At 41.2% G+C, this 24,148-nt stretch overlaps 1 protein-coding gene across 1 annotated transcript in view; it reads left to right on the plus strand.

The window, feature by feature from the left end:
* The window catches only part of ASAH1 (N-acylsphingosine amidohydrolase 1), a 51,914-nt gene extending 32,604 nt beyond the window's left edge, over window positions 1-19,310 (plus strand). Inside the window, exons 3-14 of the mRNA XM_039256298.1 lie at window positions 1,958-2,048; window positions 2,449-2,535; window positions 5,314-5,392; window positions 10,121-10,195; window positions 11,314-11,359; window positions 11,913-12,057; window positions 12,612-12,666; window positions 12,793-12,874; window positions 16,479-16,610; window positions 16,717-16,840; window positions 17,267-17,323; window positions 18,262-19,310. Coding sequence (XP_039112229.1) covers window positions 1,958-2,048; window positions 2,449-2,535; window positions 5,314-5,392; window positions 10,121-10,195; window positions 11,314-11,359; window positions 11,913-12,057; window positions 12,612-12,666; window positions 12,793-12,874; window positions 16,479-16,610; window positions 16,717-16,840; window positions 17,267-17,323; window positions 18,262-18,351 — 1,063 coding nt within the window. The 3' untranslated portion in view covers window positions 18,352-19,310. The remainder of the gene's footprint in view (window positions 1-1,957; window positions 2,049-2,448; window positions 2,536-5,313; window positions 5,393-10,120; window positions 10,196-11,313; window positions 11,360-11,912; window positions 12,058-12,611; window positions 12,667-12,792; window positions 12,875-16,478; window positions 16,611-16,716; window positions 16,841-17,266; window positions 17,324-18,261) is intronic.
* The last annotated feature ends 4,838 nt before the right edge of the window (window positions 19,311-24,148 follow it).

A 24,148-nucleotide genomic window follows, 5' to 3' on the forward strand; every position in this document is an offset into this window, starting at 1 on the left:
ACTTGTTAATCGTGACTGTGATGATCTGGACATAGTGGTTACCAAGTCTCAGAAGTAATTGAATGATGTTTATTGTTTGTAGTCAAGTAGGAAAATGTTCTCTAGTAATTACTATTGTTTGAGTACCAGTACTGCTGAGTACCTTTTGTGTATTTCATGTAATCGTCACTGGCCTCATAAGGTCAGGAATTCCTCTAGGAATTGGAGGTAGAGATGTTAAATACTTAGATATCTTAGAAAATGCTTAATGTGAAATAAAATGTGGGATCATGGCTAAATTCTAGTTATTAAAATAGCTTTATTTGTTCATTTTAACAAAAGAATTTTCAAAGAATTCTCATTAGTGGAGGTATTATTATTATAGAGAGGTTTCTGGGGTCTCCCCATGCCCAGTTGACCTCATCATCTCCTGTAATGAGTTTATTTCCTCTCTATTTCTTCTTTGCAATCCTGAGCCTACCCAGGGCTCTGGACTGAGAAAGAATCAGGAGGTTAAGGGCTTTTTGGGTAGTCTAAAGAGAGGAGCAGCTGTTGGAGTTCATAGGTAGGAAACTTATCTTAGGGCAGCGTTCCCACTGTGGATAGCTCCCATGGGCCACTGCTGCGTCATTGCTAGTAAACATGGAGATCTAAGTGCACACTGGAGGGGAGGCCACTGGGAACACCTGCCTCTGAGAGGATGAACAAGAATCATCTTGTTGAATTGTCACACAGAATTTTGCCTCTGAAATTATCATCAGTCAGAAACTGAATTAATTTGTTTTCATGTTAAGCTTTTATCTGGGAATTAAGTGTCAGTCTTTTAATATAGGTATCAGTTACTGTGGCTCACACCAGATCAATACGGGAACGGAGGCTGGCTATTTTTAGGCTTAGTTCTGAGCTGATAAATCACCAAATGGCACACCCTTAGAGGCTATTTCAGTTTACTAACAAGAGGCGGAAGATACTGTTTCAGCAGCTACAGAAAACAGTGGTAGAGTTCATCCACTGGAAATGTGGCCCGCCTCCATTGATAAGGGAGTGGATGTTGCGATATCCTCACCGTAGAAATTGCTCTGTGTCAGTTGAAGAGTAGGAAATTGGGGAATACATCTGATGGAACACTGCTTGGCCTTGGACTGACTATAGAAGCATGAGAAGAGAGAGAAGATGGCAGGAAGAGTCACATGGCTGAGTGAGTAGGGAACGTTCTTGAAGCCAGTCACGGGAAGCTAATACATGTTGTGCCACTTCTGGGGGCTTAAAAGATGACCTTACCTGCAGCCAGTGCTAGAGACATGATTTGACAGTGGTGATAGACTGGGGAACCAGGCAGAGAAGTGCCCAGAGCCTGGAGTAAACCTTTGCAGAGATTTAGGAGGGGTGAAAAAAGCAGATATTTTCTTTCTTTCTTTCCTTTTTTTTTTTTTAATGTTCGTTCTTGAGAGAGACAGAAAGAGAGCACGTGCGCGAGAGAGCAGGAGCAGGGGAGGGGCGCAGAGAAAGGGAGACACAGAATCCGGTGCAGGTTCCAGGCTCCAAGCTGTCAGCACAGGTCCCTACATGGGACTCAAGCTCACCAACTATGAGACCATGACCTGAGCTGAAGTCAGTCACTTAACCCACTGAGCCACGCAGGTGCCCCCAAAGCAGATATTTTCTAGTACTGATACTCAGATTGCCATGAGGCTCTTGAGCAAACATTGATTCTTTCACATGTCACCCATTCACCTTAATCTCCCAGAAGGTATAACTCTGTTCTGAGATTTCTGAAAGCACGTGTGATTGCGTATGCAACACAGGGCAGAAGTACTCGGGTGGGAAAATGAGAGCTTCTCTGCAAACTTTGGTTTGAGAACCATCGTCTGTATTGCGGTTAAAACTATGCCTCTGATATTTCCATATAGATGTAACTGTCCAGCTCCCATCAAAAAACTGCTTTTTACATTTCATGGTGATGCACCTCTCCTTACAGCTACAGGGGTCCAGTTCCGTGGTACACCATAAATCTCGACTTGCCGCCCTATAAAAGATGGCATGAACTGATGGCTCACAAGGCACCAGCGGTACGCTGATTGTTAAATCTTCTCTTTCCGACGTTACCAAATATAATTGCATTTTTAAAAGAGCATTTCATGAGAGTACACACCAGGTATTTTAAGGAAACAGATTTGATACTTCCCTCCCATTAACGGTAATAGAAGAAAAGATGTCATTTTTCTGTAATTTTCTGCTCTTTTTCCTAGCCTTTGCCTTTGTTTCTTTCTGTATTGTCTACCTTCATCTTAACCAAATAGCCTAGTAAAGGTGCATTCTGTGTATTATTATATTAAAATATTTTCAAGTAGTGCTCTGTTTATGCATGAATAGGTCAGAAAGTCTATGATCTGTTTTCATTTTACCATTACTAATCTTAAATGTCCACACGTTTTATGTCTCTTATTAATTAAATAATTTATTTTTCAGATAAAGGTTTTGTTGAATTCCATGAAGAATATGGTAAACGCTTTTGTGCCTAGTGGAAAACTTATGCAGATAGTGGATCAAAAGTTGGTAAGAACTACTGTTTTCCACAATAAATTTTAAACATACACACCTCCCCATATACACACAGTTCAGAAAAGGCTCTGGGATTTAAAGACCTAATTTGACAGCCTCTTCTATGGAATTTGGATGAGTTTGCACTGATTCTAGAACACCTGTCACAACTTTAGAGGCACTTAAAATTCTGGGGCCTGGTAGTATTAGAGTAACAGGACACAAAATACCATGGCAAATTTTGGCAATTTACTGCACCTTAATTTTTTTTTTTAAGTATGGACTATTTTATAGAACATTGGACAAATATATATTTCATTTGGGAGCGTGTCATTTCCTTCCCCTCATATGGTGTGTTGACTGTTGAACTACACAGGTTTAAATTGGAAAGGTCCATTTATACATGGCATGGATTTTTTTCAAAAAATTACTGTAAATGTATTTTCTCTTCCTTTTAATTTTTTTAACATGTTCTTTTCTCTAGATTTTATTTATTGTAAGAATACGGTATAAAATACATATAAGGGGCACCTGGGTGGCTCAGTCGGTTGAGCATCCAACTTTGGCTCAGGTCATGATCTTGCATTCATGGGTTCGAGCCCCACACTGGGCTCTGCGCTGACAGTTCAGAGCCTGGAGCCTGCTTTGGATTTTGTGTCTCCCTCTCTTTCTGACCCTCCTCTGCTTGTGCTCTCTCTGTCTCTCAAAAAATAAAATAAAAAAAGTTCAATAAATTAAAAAAAATACATATACAAAATATGTGTTAACTATTGATATTATCAATAAGATTTCTGGTCAACAGTAAACTATTAGTAGTTTAGGGGAGTCAAACATTATATAGAGATTTTCAACTATATATGGGGTAGGAGCTCTGAACCCCCCACATTGTTCAACATTGTTCAACAGTCAACTATACATTTTCAAGTTCACTATTGAAAATTTGGGGGTTTTTGGGGCGCCTGGGTGGCTCATTCGGTTAAGAGTCCGACTTGGGCTCAGGTCATGATCTCACAGTTCGTGGGTTCAAGCCCCGCATCGGGCTCTTTGCTGACAGCCAGCTCAGAGCCTGGAGCCTGTTTCAGATTCTGTATCTCCCTCTCTCTCTGACCCTCCCCTGCGCTCGCGCTCTCTCTCTCTCTCTCTCTCTCTCTCGGAAATAAATAAAACATTAAAAAAAATTTTTTTTAAAAATGGGGATTTTTTTTTCTTCTTCAGTACTTTGCCTGCCTATCCCAGGACACATTTTCCTACCTCCATACAGCCGGACGACATATGCAGCCCAGCTCATTGGCTGTGAAACTCACTTGGGTTGTGTGTTTCTTGTAGCTGTATATTCACAAAATCAGTTCATTTCCCTCCTGGTCATGCAAGAAGACTCTGTGTTTTCAGCTCCTTTAAAAAATTTTTTTTAAAAAATCACCAGATGTCCCCTGGGGGTTGAAACCACTCCTGGTTGAGCATCACTGTGTCCTGGCGACTGGACCCTCTAGGCCTGTCCTCCCTGTGACCCTTGCACCCGCCAGGCACCACACCTGTCAGCCCTCATGCTTGTGTTCTCTGAGCTTTTGATTGAGGGTATCCCATGGGTGCCTGGGTGGCTCGGTTGGTTGAGTGTCCAACTCAGTTGGTTTTTGTCTCAGGTCATGATCCCAGGGTCATGGGATCAAGCCCTGCATTGGGTTCTGTGCTGAGCATGCAGTCTGCTTGAAAATCAATCTCTCTCTCTCTCTCTCTCTCTCTCCCCCGCCTTTCTTCCTTTCCCCCCTCCCTCTCTCCCCCTCTTCCCGTGTCTCTCCTGCCTCTGTGCCCGTGGGAGGGCAGCAGGCCCAGGCTTGGCATTCAGACAACATTGGGGTTTTTCCCCTTTAAACGTTGGATTTTAAGGTTGGATCAGTCACCTAATAACTGTATCCATGGACACGTTTCTTAAGGTGTGCAGTGTGTTCTCATCAAGGACGATATAGTAGTAATAGGCATTTTATATGGTGATTGTGAGGATTAGATCACATAGCTGATATGAAGCGCAGTGCCTGGATGTAATAAATGTTTACAAATGTTCAGTAAGTCATCTTTACATTGGCAGGAATATCCCACTTGTGCAATGCTTTGAATTCCTAAGGGAAAAACATTTGCTTGGTTAGGTCACGTGACCTATAAAGACAAAGTTGGTGACAAATGGGACTTGTAAAAATTTTAAGCACATTATTTTATTAGCAGAAGGCTGTGAGCTTAAATTGTTACCTCACTGTTAGTGAATAAAAGTGTGTGTCCACGGGGAGTTTGTTCCTGGGTCCCATTGGCACCCAGAGTGTGGTAATGCATCACGACGGCCCAAGAAGCCAGTAATCAAGACGGAAGGCTTTGCGAATGACTCAGACAGATTTGTTTTTAGGAGTGTGGGAAGGAAGTAGTAATGAGGGTCTAGTGCCAAGGCGAGAGGGTGAGTTTGGGCGGAGATAAGGGGTGGTGGTTGTGATGTTCCTGGGTTATCTGAGTGCAGTTATCTTCTCTCTCTAGAGAACAAGGTGAAATGTGAGGCCGGAAAAGCAATCCTACGTCTTCGCACCACACCTGAGAACAGCCGAGTTTAAGGCTGTGAAGGCAAGAGATCCAGACTGAGGGCCCAGTATTGAGTCTTCCATAGAGTCTTTTAGAAATACGGGATGTGGAAGTGCTTTACAAATAACTTCAGTCATTTACTATGGAGGGGCATCTAGAACAAGTTATATGTAAAAAGAACAAATCTCAAAGCAACCCTTGAGGCGAATGATGGGTAATTTATTTGTTTTCCAGCCTGGTCTACTTGGCAACTTTCCTGGTCCCTATGAGGAGGAAATGAAGGGGATTGCAGCTGTTACTGACATACCTTTAGGTAAAGTTCCCTTTGCAGTTTTTTAAAAGATTTAATAAAACACTTTGAAAATGTCTGTTGAAGTACACTGCATAGACCTTAAGTACACAGCTCAGTAGAGTTTTTAACATGCATTCATGCATGTAATCACAACTCAGATCAAGATATGGAAAATTCCAACAATCCAGAATGTTCCATCATGCCATCTCCCAGACAGTACCACATCCCTAGGTAACCGCTTATTCTGACTTCACCATACATTAGTTCTGCCTCTTTTTTTTTTTTTTATGTTTATTTTTATCTTTGAAAGAGAAGGAGAGAAAGAGCATGAGCAGGGGAGGGGCAGAGAGAGGGAGACACAGAATTTAAAGCAGGCTTCAGGCTCTGAGCTGTCAGCACAGAGCCTAACGTGGGGATCATATCTACCAACTAGATCATGATCTGAGCCGAAATCGGACTCTTAACCGACTGAGCCCTCTAGGCGCCCCAGTTCTGCCTCCTCTTGAACCTCCTAATCACAGTGTGAACTGTTGTGTCCGGTTTCTTGTACTTCTCATTATAGGTAGAATGCTACTGAATAGTGTGTTTGGGTGGTTTTTAGACTTGGGATATGAATAATAAGGCAGTTAGGAACGTTCTTGTGTCTGCCTTTTGATGGGAACGTTCTTGTGTCTGCCTTTTGATGGGCAGATGCACTCACCTCTCTTGGATACATACTTGGTTATGGGCATTGCCAGCCAGGTTTGCAAAGTAACTGTATCCACTAACAGTCAGCATAGTACACGAGTTTCAGTTTTCCCTGCTTGGTACTTCTCCACCTGCTACCATCGGTATTTGTCATTTGAGCCATTTTGTTGAGTGTATGGAATCCCATTATTGTCTAATTTGCTTTTTCCTGATGACTATGAAATCATGCAGCTGTAGGCCTTTCCTTTCATTGGTGACTGTTTTGATTGTTTTTGCTTCTTTAAAAAGAATGGTTTAAAAAGATAGCCTACCTGTCTCTCCTTCCTTCTCAAGGTGACGTGTTTGTTACAGTCTTTTAACTATTTTTAGTTGGTTTTAAAGAGTGTTTTTAAAGTTTAATTTTAATTCTGGTTAACATACAGTGTTAAATTAGTTTCAGGTGTACAACTTAGTGATTCACTAATTCTGTTCATTACTCAGTGCTCGTCACCTATTTCATACCTCCCCCACTTGACCTCCCCTCTGGTAATCATCAGTTTGTTCTCTGTAGTTCAGAGGCAGTTTATTGATTTTTCCCTCTCTCTCTCTCTCTCTTTTTTTTTTTCCATATATATACACACATACACTACATCTTCTTTACCCGTTCATCTGTTGATGGACACGTGGGCTGATGCTGCTGTAAACATAGGGCTGCATGTATCTCTTTGAACTAGTGTTTTTATATTCTTTGGACAAATACCCAGTAGCGTGATTGCTAGATTGTAGAAAACTTCCATTTTTATCTTTTTGAGACCCCCTCCATATTTTTTTCTGCAGCGGCTATACCAGTGTGCATTCCCAACAGTGCAGGAGCCTTCTTTTTCCCCCCACAGCCTCCCTGGCACCTGTTGTTTCTTGTGTTGTTTAGTTTAACCATCCTGACAGGTGTGAGGTGATATCTCATTCTAGTTGTGATTTGCATTTCCCTGATGATGAGTGATGGTGAGCATCTTTTCATGTGTCTATTGGGCTTTTGTGTGTCTTCTTTAGAGAAATGTCTGTCTGTCTTCTGCCCATTTTTTAATTGGATTATTTGGTTTTATGGGTGTTCAGTTATATAAGTTCTGTACATATTTTGGATATTAATCGTTTATTAGATATGTCATTTGCAGATATCTTCTCCCATTCTGTAGGTTGTCTTCTGATTTTGTTGATTGTTTCCTTCATTGTGCAGAAGCTTTTAATTTTGATGTAGTCCCAGTAGTATTTTTTTTTCTTCCCTTGCCTCAGGGGACCTCCTATCTAGAAAAAAGTTGCAATAGGTGATATCAGAAACTACTGCCTGTGTTCTTCTCTAGGATTTTTATGGTTTCCTGTCTTACATTTGGGTCTTTCATTTATTTTGAATTTATTTTGGTGTGGGGTGTAAGAAAGTGGTCCCGTTTCATTCTTTTGTATGTTGCTGTCCAGTTTTCCCAGCACCGTTTGAGACTGTCTTGTTCTTGGATATTCTTTCTTGCTTGGTTGAAGATTAGTTGACCATATAATTGTGGATTTATTTGTGGGTTTTCTATTCTGTTCTACTGATCTGTGTCTGTTTTTGAGCCAGTACCATACTGTCTTGATCACTACAACTTTGTATAAACCTTGAAGTCCAGAATTGTGATGCCTCCAGCTTTGCTTTTCTTCTTCATAATTGCTTTGGCTCTAGAGGGTCTTCGTGGCTCCATACAAATTTTAGGATTGTTTGTTCTGGTTCTGTGAAAACTGCTGTTGTTGTTCTGATGGAGATTAGGTTGAATGTGTAGACTGCTTTGGGTAGTCTAGATGGTTGTAAGGAGGTCTTTATATGTATTCTGGCTACAAGCCTTTTGTCAGATGGATTCTGAATCTCTTCTTCCAGTCTGTGGCTTGCATTTTTATTCTCTTACTGATGTCTTTTATTAAGCAGAAATTCTTAATTTTAATGAAGTCCAATTTAATTTGATGAAAAAGACTTTTCCTGCCACCCCAATTTTATTTTTGAGCTACCAGACTATTAGAGTTGTTATTTTAAGTAGCTAGTAGTACCTTGGTTTTACAAGAGAGATGAATGAAAATTTCTGCAAATCAATAGTATTTTTTAAAAATTTTAAATGTTTTATTTATTTGAGAGAGAGAGACAGAGTACATGTGAGGGAGGGGCAGAGAGAGGGAGACACAGAATCCAAAACAGGCTCCAGGCTCTGAGCTGTCAGCACAGAGCCTGACACAGGGCTTGAACTCACCGGTCGAAGTCGGGCACTTAACTGAGCCACCCAGGCCCCCCAAATCAATAGTATTTATCAGCAAAAGTGGCTAAGTGTTTATTGCTTTTTGCTTCTTTAAAAAAATGATGTAAAAAGATAGTCAACATATTAGAAATATATTCTTGCAGCCTATATGAGAAGTACTTAATTCCTTTATTATGTAAAGAACTCCAGAAAGTAAATACCACATATAAATATCTGGAGAGAAAAATGGATTATAAAGATTAACAGATGATTTGTAATAATGGAAAATAACAGCAGAATCTTGCCAAAATGAAAATGAACGTTAGGTTAGGATGGGAAAAAAATGATAAGCTTTACACGTTAACATCAAATGCAATGGAGATAAAAAAAAAAAGTGCCGTATATCTTTAAGTATTTAATTGAAATAATTGTTTTTGTTTGAGTATAGTTGAAGCACATTGTTATGTTACTTTCAGGTTTACAGTTAGTGATGCAGTAGTTCTATGTGCTCAGCACAAATGTAGCCTCTACATTCCTCATACAGCGCTGTGACACTACCACTGGCTATATTCTTTATGCTGTGACTTTTACTCCCAGGATGTATGCCCTTTAATTAAGTGCTTAAAGTGTTACTATTATACAGTTTTGGAGAATTATTCAAAAATTAAAATGTTTTAAAATGGATTTTTAAGGGGCACCTGAGTGGCTCAGTCGGTTAAGTGTCCGACTTCAGCTCAGGTCATGATCTCATTGTTCATGGGTTCGAGCCCCATGTCTGGCTGTCTGCAGACACCTAGCTCAGAGCCTGGAGCCTGCTTCGGATTCTGTGTCTCCCTTTCTCTCTGACCCTCCCCTGCTCACGCTCTATCTCTCTCTCTCTCAGAAATAAATTAAAAAAATAAAATGGTAGCTTTGCTCTAATTTTATTATTTTACTCAGTAGTTCCTCACCTTAGAAATATTGTCACTTCTAGGGGCACTTGGGTGGCTTAGTTGGTTAAGCTTCCGACTTCAGCTCAAATCATGATCTCTCAGTTCATGAGTTTGAGTCCCATGTTGGGCTCTGTGCTGACAGCTCAGAGGCTGGAGCCTGCTTCAGATTCTGTGTGTGTATCTCTCTCTCTGTCCCTCCCCTGCTCATACTCTATCTCTCTGTCTCAAAAATAAACATTAAAAAAAAGAGAAAAGAAATATTGTCACTTCTAAAAATATGAGCAAGGGGCACCAGGGTGGCTTAGTCAGTTAAGCATCCAACTTCCGCTCAGGTCATGATCTTACCGCCCATGAGTTTGAGCCCTGGTCAGGCTCTTTGGTGACAGTTCAGAGCCTGGACCCTGTTTCAGATTCTTTGTCTCCCTCTTTCTCTACCCCTCCCCTGCTCATGCTCGCACGCTCGCTCGTGCTCTCTTTCTCTCTCAAAAATGAATATTTAAAAATAAATATAGTAAATAAATAATTAAAAAACATGAGCAAAATCCATCTTCAGTATATAACCAAGAACCAGATGTATTAAGTTACCATACTTCCAGGTGTATTAAGTTACCCTCAAACCAAAGTAAAATGAAGCAAATTGATGGAAAATTGGGACATCCTATTATAATACAATTCTAACGCGCCCACATAGCTGACCCGTTGGGGGCTTGTTTTATTTTGTGTCTGTAGCGTACAGGCTGGTGACCAGCTCTTTAGGCATGTTTAAACTGTGTGCGGACACGTATGCCGAGGCAAAAAGTCACACAGTGATGATTGTTAAACTTTTTCTTAAAAAAGAATTTTCTAATCATCTCATGGTTCTATATATTGACCAAGAAATGTCCTATCTTTTCTCATAGGCGAGATTATTTCGTACAATATCTTCTATGAAATTTTTACCATTTGTACTTCAATAATCACAGAAGATAAACAAGGTAAATGTATGCTAAGGGAGGGTGGGCAGAGCAATGTAAAAAGTAAAAGAAAATGTAAATGGAATTACAACTTGTAATATCCAGGCTTACTCTTCCAATTCTGTGTATGTTGCATATAGTTTTCTGTTGTTGTTTAATTTTTTTATATCTTTATTTTATTTTGAGAGAGAGAGCGAGTGGGGAGGGTCAGAGAAAGAGGGAGACACAGAATCTGAAGCAGGCTCCGGCCTCTGAGCAGTCAGCACAGAGCTCGATGCGCGGCTCGAACCCACGGACTGTGAGATCATGACCTGAGCCGAAGTTGGACATTTAACCAACTGAGCCACCCAGGCACCCCTGTTGCATATAGTATTATAAAAGATCTCAGTAAAATTTTAAAGATGAATTTAAAACTGTCATTACGTTGAGACCATTGTAATGCCTTTAAAGTTTAATTCAGGTATGCAAAAAACTTGGAAGGGAGAAGTGTTTCAGGACTGTAAACCTTCTTACCCTTCCTCTTAGTTTCCTTATACTCTTAGTCCTGTTTTCGTGTAAGTACTCACGGGTACTTCATTATCTTTATGTACATGGTGACCCTGGCCTTCCCCCAGAGCCCAGGACAAACCTCGTCGCATTGCTTCCCAGCCCAGGGACCGCGCTTTCCTGTGCTTTGTTCTGGCCGCTACCCAGGATGCAAGGCACAGGATGGTGTCCCCGGACTCACTTTAATTTTTGACCTCTACTACGGGTAGAAAGTCTGCCCGTACCTGACCCTCGAGGTGTTCAGCTGTAGGTGACATTTCCTGACGGGAAGCCCGGTGGCAGGTCACAGGAGCTGAGGCTGGGATGGCTGTGTCCAGGAAGCTGACACAGTGGACCAAAGAAGGACCCCTCGTCGTCTTCCTATGCCCTAACTTCCTGGAACCCTGCGCTCAGGTGGCTGGGAGGGGAGCTGGCCAGTGTGACACGGACAGCCCTTCCGTCATTTTAAGGCTTCGGATACTAGGATGCTGCTTGATTCTTACTGTTGGACCGAATAGTTGTATCAGGGAGCCAGACCTACGTGTCCAGCTTTGAGTAAGAGTCAGTGATCCTGTCATAACTGCTACGACATGTGTCTTCCTTCTTTATATTAGGTCACTTACTACATGGGCGAAACTTGGATTTTGGAATATTTCTTGGGTAAGTAAAGAATGCAGTGAGTATCAACCCTTCAGAAGAGTAGGTTGTATTATGTTGATGAAAAGTAAATCCCAAATCATGCCCCAAATATGCCCAGAAGTAAAGATCCTGGATTCCTTAGTTTTGAGACCCGATGGGCACCCCATTCGGGTAACAGAGTTGCACCTGGTGAACACACGTCCGAACAGCCTGTGGAGGACTGAAGGCCCCCATGCACATCCGGCTTACCGCACAGAAAGGAAAAATAGCATATTCCATTTTATGTCTTAACCTTCCTGAAAAAAATACAACAGGGCTCTGTAATTACAGACCTAAATTTGAATCTGGGGTTTGCTCTTTAGTAGGCTGTGTTCGGTTGGGTTATTTCACTTCTCTGGGCCTCAGCTTTCTCCTGTGGAAAACTTGGGGTACGAGCACTCCTCTTGCAGAGTTGTGAGGCGTGAGCCTTACGGATGGGCTGCATGGAGACCTAAGTGAGTGCCTGGCCTACAGCTTCAGCTTCATCCTTATTACCATCACTGTTCTTAACGTCACTGAAATTTGTCTTTTGTAGGTGGAATGTAAATAACAATACCTGGGTCGTAGCTGAGGAACTAAAACCTTTAACTGTGAATTTGGACTTCCGAAGAAACAATAGAACTGTTTTCAAGGCTTCAACCTTCGCCGGCTATGTGGGCATCTTAACAGGATTCAGACCAGTAAGAAATCTACTGTGACGTAATTTTACAGGTAGCTCTGGGTCCTGCTGTTACTGCCTGTGACCGGTGGAGGGAGTGTGAGGAAATGAGGACCTAAAACGGATATGAAGCCCCAGTTCCTCCCTTTGTACTTCTGGTCAGCGCCGTAGCTGGACGTTGGACGTTGGCGGAGAGTAGAACGGGGATGGAGGCTTGTTTCTGAGACGAGACCGTTAGGAGGAAGGCGCGCGGGGCCGGACGCTGAGGACGGGGGTATAAGATGAATCTGCGTCTGGTCCGTAGTCTGCCCCGCAAACAAGATAGGCATTCATTCTCCGCAGTTCGCTTTCCTTGTCCGAAAGCGCGGCCAGTAACATTCCACCTCCTCGTGTCACACAGTGCACGCGAAGATGCTCTCAGCTTCTGCAAACTGTTCGTAGAACGTGATGATAAAGTGTTGTCTCGTCCTGCACCCCCCACCTCCCATTCCGGGACCTGGCCCACCGGCGTACAGTGAGAGGGCCTCCAGCAGGAGGCTTCAGGTTGCTGATCTCGTTGCTTTGTCTTGTTTACAGGGACTCTTTAGTCTCACGTTAAATGAACGTTTCAGTTTAAATGGCGGTTATTTGGGTGAGTAGTGTGTTCTTAAATGGGAATTTCATAGATGTTTTCAGGGGAAGGCTGGACTGTATATTCCGGTCCACAGCCTAACCTCATTCCAGGCCTGTGACACTGTGCACGTTTGATTTCTTCCAGGTATCATAGAATGGATTTGGGGAAAGAAAGATGCCATGTGGATAGGGTTTATCACTAGATCAGTTCTGGAAAATGGCACAAGGTAATATGTTTGATTGCTTTATTATCAAATTTAATATTCATTTTAAAATTATATTTTTGTTGGAGATAAAAAGGGACAGAAAACATTTTCTTAGTTTCAGGGTGCGCCAGAATGTTTTGATATCTGAGTATACGGTGAAATGATCCCCACAGTCAGTGTAGCTAACATCCATAGCCACATGTTGCTGCAGAAATTGTTTTCTTTGAGTTGAGAACTTTTAAGATTTACTCATAGCATCCCTCCAGCATACACTACAGTATTATTAACTAGCACCACCGTGTTCCACATGACATCCCCAGGACCGACTTCTTTTAGAATTGGCACTTTGTACCTTTCGACCCCCTTCATCCATTTTGCCCACCCTGCATTCTCCACCTATAGCGATGACCACGCTGTCCTCTGCATTTACAAGGTTTTCTTAGATTCTACATGTACGTGATACCGTGCGGTATTTTGTCTTTCTCCGTTTCCCTTATTTCACTGAGCATAATGCCCTCAGGGTCCATCCATGTTGTCACAAATGGCAAGATTTCCTTCTTTTCTATGGCCGAGTAATATTCGTTGTGTAGACACACCACAACTTCTTCATCCACTCACCCCTCAGTGGTCACTTGGGTTGTGTCCATATCTTGGCTATGGTGACTAATGCTTCAGTGAACATGGGGCTGCAGGTTATCTTTTAAAGTTAGTGTTTCTGTTTCCTTTGGATGTATCGCCAGAGTGGAATGGCTGAATCATCTGGTATTTCTATTTTTATTTTTCTGAGGACCCTGCAAACAGTTTTCCACAGTGGCTGCACCAGTTGCATTCCCACCAGCAGTGCAAGGATCACTTTTCTCCACATCCTCGCCAGTGCTTTTTTCTTACCATTTTGGTAATAGCTATTCTAACATGTGAGGTGCTAACTCGTTATGGTTTTGATTTGCATTTGCCTCGTGAGCACATTTTCATGTACTTGTTGGCCATCTATCTGCATCATCTTTGGAAAAATGCCTACTCAGATCCTCTACCCATTTTTAAATCACATTTTCTTATGCTGTTGAGTTGTATGAGTGCGATACTGTAATTTTTTTTACCAAGAGGTATTTGCTTTTCTTTTTCATTTCTAGTTCACAGCTCCCAAAACCCTTGAATTTCCTAAGTGTTGAGAGTGATAAAAGGTGTTTTTTGTCATGTTAATGAGGCAACTTTTGGAAAGCACCTAAGGTTGCGGGTTGGTAGCCTGTGGAGGCAACCACCCATTACCGGATTGGAACTTTCAGAGCCACAGGACACCCCGGAAGGGAAGAGGGGCCTGAGGTTGCATCAGTTGCCAGTGGCCAGTGACTTAATGAGTCATGCTGATGTAATGGAGCCTCCATAGAACCCCAGAAGGAAAGGGTTCGGAGAGCTTCTGGGTTGGTGAACACATAGAAATTTGGGGAGAGTGGCATACTCTTAGCACATGGAAGCCCTGTGCCCTTCTCACATGCCTTGCCCTCTGTGTCTCTTTATATGGCTGTTGTTTCGTATCCTTTATCATATCTTTTAATAAACTGGGACACATGATTACTTGAGTTCTATGAGTAACTGTAGGAAATTAATGGAAGCTACGGAGGACCTTGTTGCAATCTCCAGTCTTAGCCAGTCAGCTAGAAGCACAGGTAATGCTTACAGTTGGCTTGATGGGGCTTAGGACTGACCTCTGAAGTGGGGGATGGATTACAGTCTTCTAAGTCTGAATCCCTAACCCACTGAATCCAGTGTTATCTCTGTATAGATAGTGTCAGAATTGAGTCAAATTCTTGTACAGTTGAGGATGTCCAAGAATTGTCGGGTGTTATGTATAGGGAACCACCCCATGATGTTAGGGTTGGGTCCAAGAATCATAAAAGAATGAGTTCTCTACATATTTTGTATATTAACTCTGTCAGATACACAATTTGCAAATACTTTCTTCCTTTCACTAGATTGCCTTTTCATTTTGTTGATGGTTTTCTTGCTATGCAGAGGCTTTTTAGTTTGATATAGTTCGACTTGTGTTTGTTGACTCTGCTTTTGGTGTCAAAACCAAAAACTCATCACCAAGGCTAATGTCAAGGACTTCATAGCCTATTTTTTTTTTTTCTAGTTTTATGGCTTTAGGTTCAGGTCTTTAATACATTTTGAGTTGAGTTTTGTATATGGTATAAGGTAGTGGTCTAGTTTCATTCTTTTGCATGTTACTGCCCTTTCCCAATTATATTCTTTGCTCTGTTGATGTAAATTGATTGACCATATATGCATGGGTTTGTGTGTCTCCTTTATGACAATATCCTACTGTTTTGATTACTATAGCTTTGAAATGTAGTTTGAAATCAGGAGGACATCAGAAATCCAGCTTTGTCCTTCCTTCTCAAGATTGCTTTGGGTATTTGGTATTCCTGTGGTTAAATTTTAGGATTATTTGTTCTGTTTCTGTGAAGAATGCTGTTTGAATTTCAACAGAGATTTCACTGAATCTGTAGCTTGCTTTGGATGGTATGGACAGTTTAACAGTATTCCATGAGCACAGAGTATTTTCCCAGTGTCCTATAGTTTTCAGTATACAGGGCTTTCACCGCCTTGATTAAGTTTCTTCTTGGGTATTTTGTTTATTCTGTTGCACTTGTAAATGGGATTTTGTCCTTAATTTCTCTTTCTGATAGTTGTTATTAGTGTATAAAATCCAACTGATTTTTGTATATTGATTTTGTATCCTGTAACATTGCTGAATTCATTTATTCTAACAGTGTTTTGGTGGAATCTTCAGAGTTTTTGTGTAGAGTGTCATATTGTCTGAATAGTGATAGTTTTACTCCTTTCTTTGTGTGTGTGTGTGTGTGTGTGTGTGTGTGTTTAATGTTTATTTATTAATGACAGAGACAACGTGAGCAGGGGAGGGTCAGAGAGAGAGGGAGACACAGAATCTGAAGCAGCTCCAGGCTCTGAGCTGTCAGCACAGCCCCAGGTGGGGCTCGAACTCATGAACTCAGAGATCATGACCTGAGCCAAAATCTTCCACTTAACTGACTTTAGCCACACAGGCGCCCTCCCTCTTTTCTGATGTAAATGCCTTTTATTCTTCTTGCCTACCTGCTCTGGCTGGGGTTGTCAGTACTTCTGAATAAAAATGGTTGAGAGTAGGCATCTTTGTCTTGTTCCTAATGTTAGAGGAATGTTGAGCTTTTCACCATTGACTATGATGTTGTGGGCTTGTCCTGTATGGCCTTTATTATGTTGAGATATGTTCCCCTTAGACCCGCTTTGTTGAGTTGTTATAATGAAAGGATGTTGAATTCTGTCGGATATTTTCCCCACGAATCTGTTGAAATGATCATATTTTTTTATCCTTCATTTTGTTAATGTGGTGGATCACATTGATATGTAGATGTCTGTCTGTTTTTGTACCCCTGGAATAATGCCCCTTCCCCACTCATGCTCTGTCTCTCGCTCTCTCAAAAATAACGTTTAAAAAAAAAAGAAAGAAAAGAACATGTTTCTCAGGTACTTTGATTTTCCCTTAGTTTCCACAACTAAATATTTTTCATTCCAAGTCAACTAAAAAGGTTTGCTTTTTTTTTTGTTTTGTTTTGTTTCTATGTAGTTATGAAGACGCCAAGAATATATTAACCAAAACTAAGTTACTGGCCCCAGCATACTTTATCTTGGGAGGCAACAAGTCTGGGGAAGGTTGTGTGATTACGCGAGACAGAAAACAAGCTTTGGATATATATGAGTAAGTGCATTTGTTCAAAGAAAATAAACAGAAACTAAAGCACAGACTGACATATTTACAGGTTTAAGGCATGAAAACTAGTCAGAATCTCTCCTTTTGTATTTAGACTCAACCCCAAGCAGGATATATGGTATGTGCTAGAAACAAATTATGACCGTTGGAAAAGTCCTTTCTTTCTCGATGATCGCAGAACATCTGCAAAGAAGTGTCTAAACCGGACAACTCAAGAGGTACAGTCACGGTGTCCTTCCTATGTAGAAAGAAATGGTCCTTTGAAAATTATCTTACTTGTGGCATTTTTCCTTGGCCTTTGGGAAACTTATAAACTTCCCATTATTCAGTATCTCTGGACAATCTGTACTGAGTTTTTGTTTTGTTTTGAATTGAAAGGGTAGAATTTTCCAGTACTTGCCTTTCTTACTCTAATGCTGGACACCACTCTTAAGCTGAATGACGAATTAAAGAGGGCAGGGAGAGAGAGAAAAAGTGATGTATTAGAACCATTAACTCTTTCTAACAGTGACCCCAAGGGAAATTCTTTTAGGGGCTTCAGGAGGTTGACTGAAGAATGTCTTTGTTGCTAATGACCCATTGAGTGGATAAACCTGCCGACATGGGCATTTAACGTAATGAACAAAATTACTTCTGTGTTTTAGAATATCTCATTTGCGACCATATACGATGTCCTGTCAACAAAACCTGTCCTCAACAAGGTATTTTTTTTAAATCTATATTTATATATTTATAATTTAAAATTAATAAATTTTAATTATAATTTTATGTTTTTAATATATATATCCATAAAATTTACTTTTAGGGAAATAATCTGGGCCTGTGTTATATTTCCCTGTTACTGTGGATTAGTCAGAGCTATAAAACCGCCAAGTCACATTCTGCTTAAGGTTGATTTTTAAAAATGTTTTTGTGGGACTATAACGGTAACTCCTGCGGTATGACAAAGTGTTAGTGTGGTTTGAGCCACTCTGGCCAGAGTATTGTTTCCGGTTTTACTTCCATGCCGTTTCAGTTAAATGTAGCCTTTTTCTTTTGACTTCTTCCTGTCAGAAATCACGCTGTCCACTACAGTGAACACCTAAAACTCAACGAAGTCTGAAGTCTATTTTCAGAGGGAGCTTTTTGCCTGTGGTCCCGTGTCCCCCGCCCCCCGCCCTCCGTGTTAGAAGTGCGTTAAGGCTCAGAATGGCCGTCGCTCGGCCCTTTATACTCTGCCTTTATACTCTGCAGTGCCCCATTAGGCTCTGCACGAGCTGGGGGCAGGGCGGTGGGGGGTGTTAGCGCACTGGTGGTGAAGCAGCGCACTACTCAGGAACAGGATCTTGTAAGGAGTTAAAGGGCTTCTTTCCAGAGCATATTCATATTCATGATCTGGAGCAATGGTTCTATTGAAGTCAGTTGTTTGAGTTCTCATTATTGTTTTTTTGCTGTTGTATTCTTAAATGGTGAAATATTATTATTAACTTCTTAACTGTTTGGTTCTTTGTATATTTATTTTTATATCTTTGATACATACAATTTATATACTGTTTTATACTAAGTAGCTTCATAAAGCAGCTTGACATGTATAGAAATGTTAATATAAGTCAGGACATTTTAGAATTGGAAACATCCTTAAAAGTCACTTTTCTTTCAGCTGACTGTATACACAACCCTGATGGATGTTACCAAAGGTCAATTTGAATCTTTCCTGCGGGACTGCCCAGACCCTTGCATAGGTTGGTGAGCACAAACCTGGCTTCTAGAATGCTCTCTGTGTGGCATGAAGATGGAAACTCACCCATGTCCGAATAGCGCAGCGTCTGATCTCCTTCCAAAGACAGGGCATTTTCTCTGTGAGGCATGAACTTGTCTTTCTTACCAAAGTTCACAGACTGTTTTTGCCGTAAAAGTTGATGGTTCTCCTTTACGGATAATTTCATAACAGAAACCAATCCCCTAGAATTTGCCGCTTCACTTCACTCGGACATTTGGGGATAGGGACGTTGTGGGGCCCACCTCCACAGAATAAAGCCAGAGTCCCGGTGGGCACGGACTGCAGCACATCTGTACACCGTCCTGTTTTTCACTTTAATCCACATATTTGTATGGTTTTTCGAACAGCAGTCTTTCCCCCTTTGATACTGACTACGATTAAAATTAGCCCACCGTGGTCTTCGCTGTTTTTGACAGCAATGTGATTTCACAAGTTTTGGTTGGAGAGGGATGGGACAGACATTCACCTGTGTAGTTCTCTTAACAGGCAATAATACTAGAGTCTTTGACCCTGAATAGAAGTACTTTTTTGGGTCCATAGAGTAATCTGTATGTTCCCTTTTTCATCATTAGTCTACCTCCCGGTAACTCCAGGCACTTGTCAGCTTCAGAATCTGAGACCCAGGTTCTGTGAGTGAGCAGTATTAAGGTCCAAGCCTTGTGGAAATCGAGAGGTGAATCCAAAAACTCTCATAAATATCATTCACTTAATACAACTTTAGTTTGTCTTTCTGATCAATATGTATTTATTGAAAACGTTACTAACAGTGTTTTTCAGGAATCTGTTGATGAGAAGTGCTGATAGAACATGTTAACCTTTCACACAGTTAACTGTGAAGTGCATGCCACTCGGGTGAGACTGTATCCACTTCATTTTGTATAATGTCACTTGTATTCATGACTTTATAATAAACAGTCACTGGAAGTAGTGTCGGCAGGCACATGTGCTGATTCAGTGTGGACCTACGTGCTGGTCTGAGGGTCGGGGTGATGACGGAGAAAAGCAAGCTGAACATACTGGAATTCAGTTACAAGGCTTACGTGATGGGTTCTTCAACTCAGAACTCACAGGTCACTGGCTTACGTGACCAGTCCTTGCGGCCTCTCGACCCACCGGTGTCCGCAGTGTGCGGGTGTCCAGAGGCTGCTTTTTTCCTGGTTGGAGGTGCTTCCACGAAACTGTAGTCATGCTAGTATTAGCTTAGTGAAGCAAGAGGAATCATAAGCAGATTTGCATTAAAATAAGATTTAAAAAAAAAAAAAACCCTTAGATTTTGCCCCTTATAAAAATAAAGTGAGGTAAATTTGTATTTTTCCTAAGCAATAGCCTTTGATACTCATAATAGGGAAGATGCTGTTTTTCAGACCCAGTTCCTCAGGACTCACCAGTGTGGAGGGAAGTACTGGCATTGAGATTTTAGGCAGTAATGTTTGGTGGCTACAGAGCAGTCACAGGATACAGAGTACAAGCCTACTTGAGTCTGTCCTTAGGTCTCCAGTGTAGAAAGAGGACTGCAAGGTGTTTGCCAACGTGGTGACAGTGTCCCCACTGCTGAGTTAACTTGGAGAGGACAGCGAACGGGATTGCAGGCACACCCGGTTTTACTGTGTGTCGCTTCACTGTCCTTCACAGAGTGTTTTCACAAAGAGGTCTGTGGCGACCCCGTGTCAAGCAGGTCTATTGGTGCCATTTTCCAACAGCGTTTGTTCACTGTGCGCTGTGTCCTTTTAATAATTCACACAACACCGTATTGCACACTTTTTCATTGTTACTGTATTTGATGTGGTGATCCACCCACCGCCCATTCCTCCATCTCTCTCCCTCCCCCTGGGCCTCCCTATCCCCCGCTGGACACAACAGTATTGAAATTAGGCCACTTAATCACCTGACAGTGGCTTCGAAGTGTTCCAATGCTAGGTCAACCATACATCTCTTTTTTCCTTTGAAAGTCTGTACCTCTTATAATCTCCTTATTTCATCACCACCCCCAATTCCTCTGGCAGCCAGAGATTCTCTGTATTTACAAATCTGGAGAGGCTGATTTTAGATTCCATGCACGAATGAAATCATATGTTATTTATCTTTCTCTTAATCCATTTAGTAGAATACCCTCTATGTCCATCCTTGTTATTGCAAATGTTAAGATCTCATTCTTTTTTTATAGCTGAGTAATATTCCGTTGTGTATGTATATATAGAGATAGCTATATACATATACACACCTATACCACATCTTTATCCATTCACCATCAGTGGATACTGTGTAGCTTCCATATCTTAGCTTATTATAAATAATACTGCAGTAAACATAGGGGTGTACGTTTTTGAATTAGTGTTGTCGTTTTCTTTGGGTAAATAGCCAGTAGCAGAATTACTGGATCCTGTGGTAATTCTGTTTTAACTTTCTGAGGAACCTTCATGCTGTTTTCCACAGTGGCTGCACCAGTTTGCATTCCCAGCAGTGCACAAGGGTTCCCTTGCCTACACATCCTCGCCAGCGCGTTAGATCTTGCCTTTCTGATACTAATCATTGTGACTAGTGTGAAGTGCTATCTCATTGTGGTTTTTACTTGCATTTCCCTCATGGTTAGTGAGGGTGAGCATCTGTATATCTTTATTGGAAAAATGTCTTTTTGAGTCTTCTACCCATTTTTAATCTTTTTTTTTTTACTATTGGGTTTTAGGAGTTTTACATATATTTTGGATATTAACTCTTTACTGGATACATCATTGACATATCTCCCATTTAGTAGGTTGCCATGTCCGTCACTTTAAATCAGAAGCTCACAATGACTCAGCTCGGCGAGGAAGGTGCACAGAAAGGCAAGAAAGACTGAAAGCTGGGCCTCTTCTGCCAAACTGGCAGGCCAAGTTGTGAATATAAAGAAGTTCTTCAAGGAAACTGAATGTGGTATTCTGGTGAGCACATGAATGATAAAGTGAAAGAGCCTAATTGCTGATAGGGAGAGTTTTAGTGCTCTGGATAGATCACCACACCAGCCACAACATTACCTTAAGCCAAAGCCTAATCTAGAGCAAGGCCCTACTCTTTTCAGTCGTGTGAAGGCTCAGAGATGGGAGGAAGCTGCATTAGAAAAGTTGAAACCCAGCAAAGATTGGTTCATGAGATTTGAGGCAAGAAGCCTTCTCCATAATATGAAAGTACAGGATGAAGTAGGGAGTGCTGATGTATTAGATGTAACAAGTTATCCAGACGACGACGACGAATGTGTCTAAATAATTTTTTTTTTTTTTTTTTTGAGAGAGAGCATGCCTGAGTGAGGGAGAGGGGCAAAGGGAGAGAGAAAATCTTAAGGAGCCTGACATGGGGCTTGATCCCACGACCCTAGCTAGGATCATGACCTAGGCGGTAATCAAGAGTCGGGACACTTAACCAAATGAGCCACACATGTGCCCCTAAGCAATAAATTTTCAATGCGGGTGAAACACCTTTCTTTTGGAAGATGCCATCTAGGACATTCATAGCTAGAAAGGAGAAGTCATTACCTAGCTTCAGCGTTTCAAAGACAGGCTGACTCTGTTAGGGGCTAATGCAGCTAGTGACTTTAAGTTGAAGCCAGTGCTCATTAACCGTTCGGTAAAGAAAGCACATCTGTTTACAACATAGTTTACTATTTTAAGCCCATGACTGAGACCTAACAGCTCAGGAAAAAATTTCTTTCAAAATATTACTGCTCATTAACATTCTACCAAAGAACTCGGATGGAGATGTACAACACGATTTATGTTGCTTTCATGCCTGCTAACACAACATCCTTTCTGCAGCCCATGGATCAAGGAGTATTTTTGACTTTTGAATCTTAGTTTTTAAGAAATACCTTTTGGGGCGCCTGGGTGGCTCAGTGGGTTAAGTGTCCGACGTCGGCTCAGGTCATGATCTCACAGTTCACGGATTTGAGCCCTATGTTGGGCTCTGTGCTGACAGCTAGCTTAGAGCCTGGAGCCTGTCTTCAGATTCTGTCTCTCTCTCTCTCTCTGATCTTCCCCTAATCATGCTCTCTCTCTCTCTCTCTGACTCTCAAAAGTAAATAAAAAACATTAAAAAAAAAAAAAAACTTTTGTACAGCTCTAACTGCCGTAAGAGTGAATCCTGAGGTGAATCTGGACAACATAAACTAAACTTGGAAAGGATCCACCATTCTAGATGCCACGAAGAACACTTCTGATTCAAGGGGAGAGAGGTCAAAACATCAATGTTAACAGAGTTTGAAAGAAGTGGATTCCAACACTCAAGGCTAACTGTGAAGGATTCCAGACTTAAGTGGAGGAAGTAACTGCAGATGTGGTAGAAACAGGAGAACTAGAATTAGGGAGCTTAACGATGTGACTGAACTGCTGCCTTCTCATAAAACTTGAATGGAATGAGGGGTTGCTTCTTACGGATGCGCAGAGAAAGCAGTTCCTGGAGATGGAATCTACTCCTGGGGAAGATGCTGTGAAGACTGTTGAAATGACAAGAAAAGAATTAAGCTTAATTGATAAAACAGCAGGACAGCTTGAGAGGATTGACTCTAATTTTGGAAGAAGTTCTACTGTTGGTAAAATGCTATCAAACAGCATAGCATGCTAGGGAGAAATCTCTGAAAAGAAATCAAGATGATGGCAACCTGTAAGAAATTGCCACAGCCACCCCAGCCTTCAGCAGCCATCAACACTGAGGCAAGACCCTTTACCAGCAAAATGATTACAACTTGCTGAAAGCTCGGATGACGGTTAGCAGTTTTTAGCACTAAAATACTTTCTAATTAAGGTATGAACATTGTTTTTTCAGCCATAATGCCATTGCATAGGTAAGAGTATAGTGTAGTGTAAACATAAACTTTTATATGCCCTGGGAAACCAAAAACCTGACTCCTTGTTGCAATACTTGCTTTATTTACTGGTCTGGAGTCAAATCTGTAATATCTCCAGTGTATGCTTGTATTTTTTTTTTTTTAATTTATTTATTAAGAAGGAGACAAAGAGAATCCTGCAGAGCTCAGTGTGGGGCTAGAACTTACCAACCTTGAGATCATGACCTGAGCTGCAACCAAGAGTCAGACACTTAACCGACTGGGTGCCCAAGGTGCAACCAATGTATGGCTGTATTACTTTTGCTCCATTGTAAAACTGAAAAACCCTAATTTGAACCATTATTAAGTTGGGGACTGTCTACACAATAGCTATGTTAAGAGAGAACTCTAACTCAGGCTTTATAATGTGATTTGTTTTCAAAATATCCAAATCAAGAACTTTTTATAAATTGCTGGCCCAGAGTTTGTTCTGGGCAGATAAAGTTAGTCTATGCAGATAAAAATGAACTGATAATTAAAATTCTTCATATATGAATCAAAGTTATTTAAAGGCATAGGATTCCCCTCTGCTCCTTAATGGGAAATGAGCCAAGCAGTGACGCCAGTGAATCTGAGGAAGAAAGCAGATGTGGTAAAGATGGCCAACGGTCAAGTATGGCCAGAACCAGAGGGAAATGGAGCTCTCCCAGGCAAGGCAACTGGGCAAACATATTTATTTACACAATGAAATATGTGAAATCCAGAGCCAGTTGTATGTATTAAATAAAATTGGGCAATAAACAAGAAACATGCCAGTCTAACTTTCAATATGAAAATGTCCTCTACATAGTGTATAAAATACATAGAATTAAGAAAAAAGAGTACAGCGACAGTGAAAGAAAAATGGCCTCAAATGTAAGTCTCTGGCTAGTTGATAATGTCAGTTTTTCATGTCTTTTATGTTTTGTTGTAGCA

The sequence above is a fragment of the Hyaena hyaena genome, unplaced genomic scaffold (genome assembly GCF_003009895.1).
Source record: "Hyaena hyaena isolate Hyena2069 unplaced genomic scaffold, ASM300989v1 scaffold_562, whole genome shotgun sequence".
NCBI lineage: Eukaryota > Metazoa > Chordata > Mammalia > Carnivora > Hyaenidae > Hyaena > Hyaena hyaena.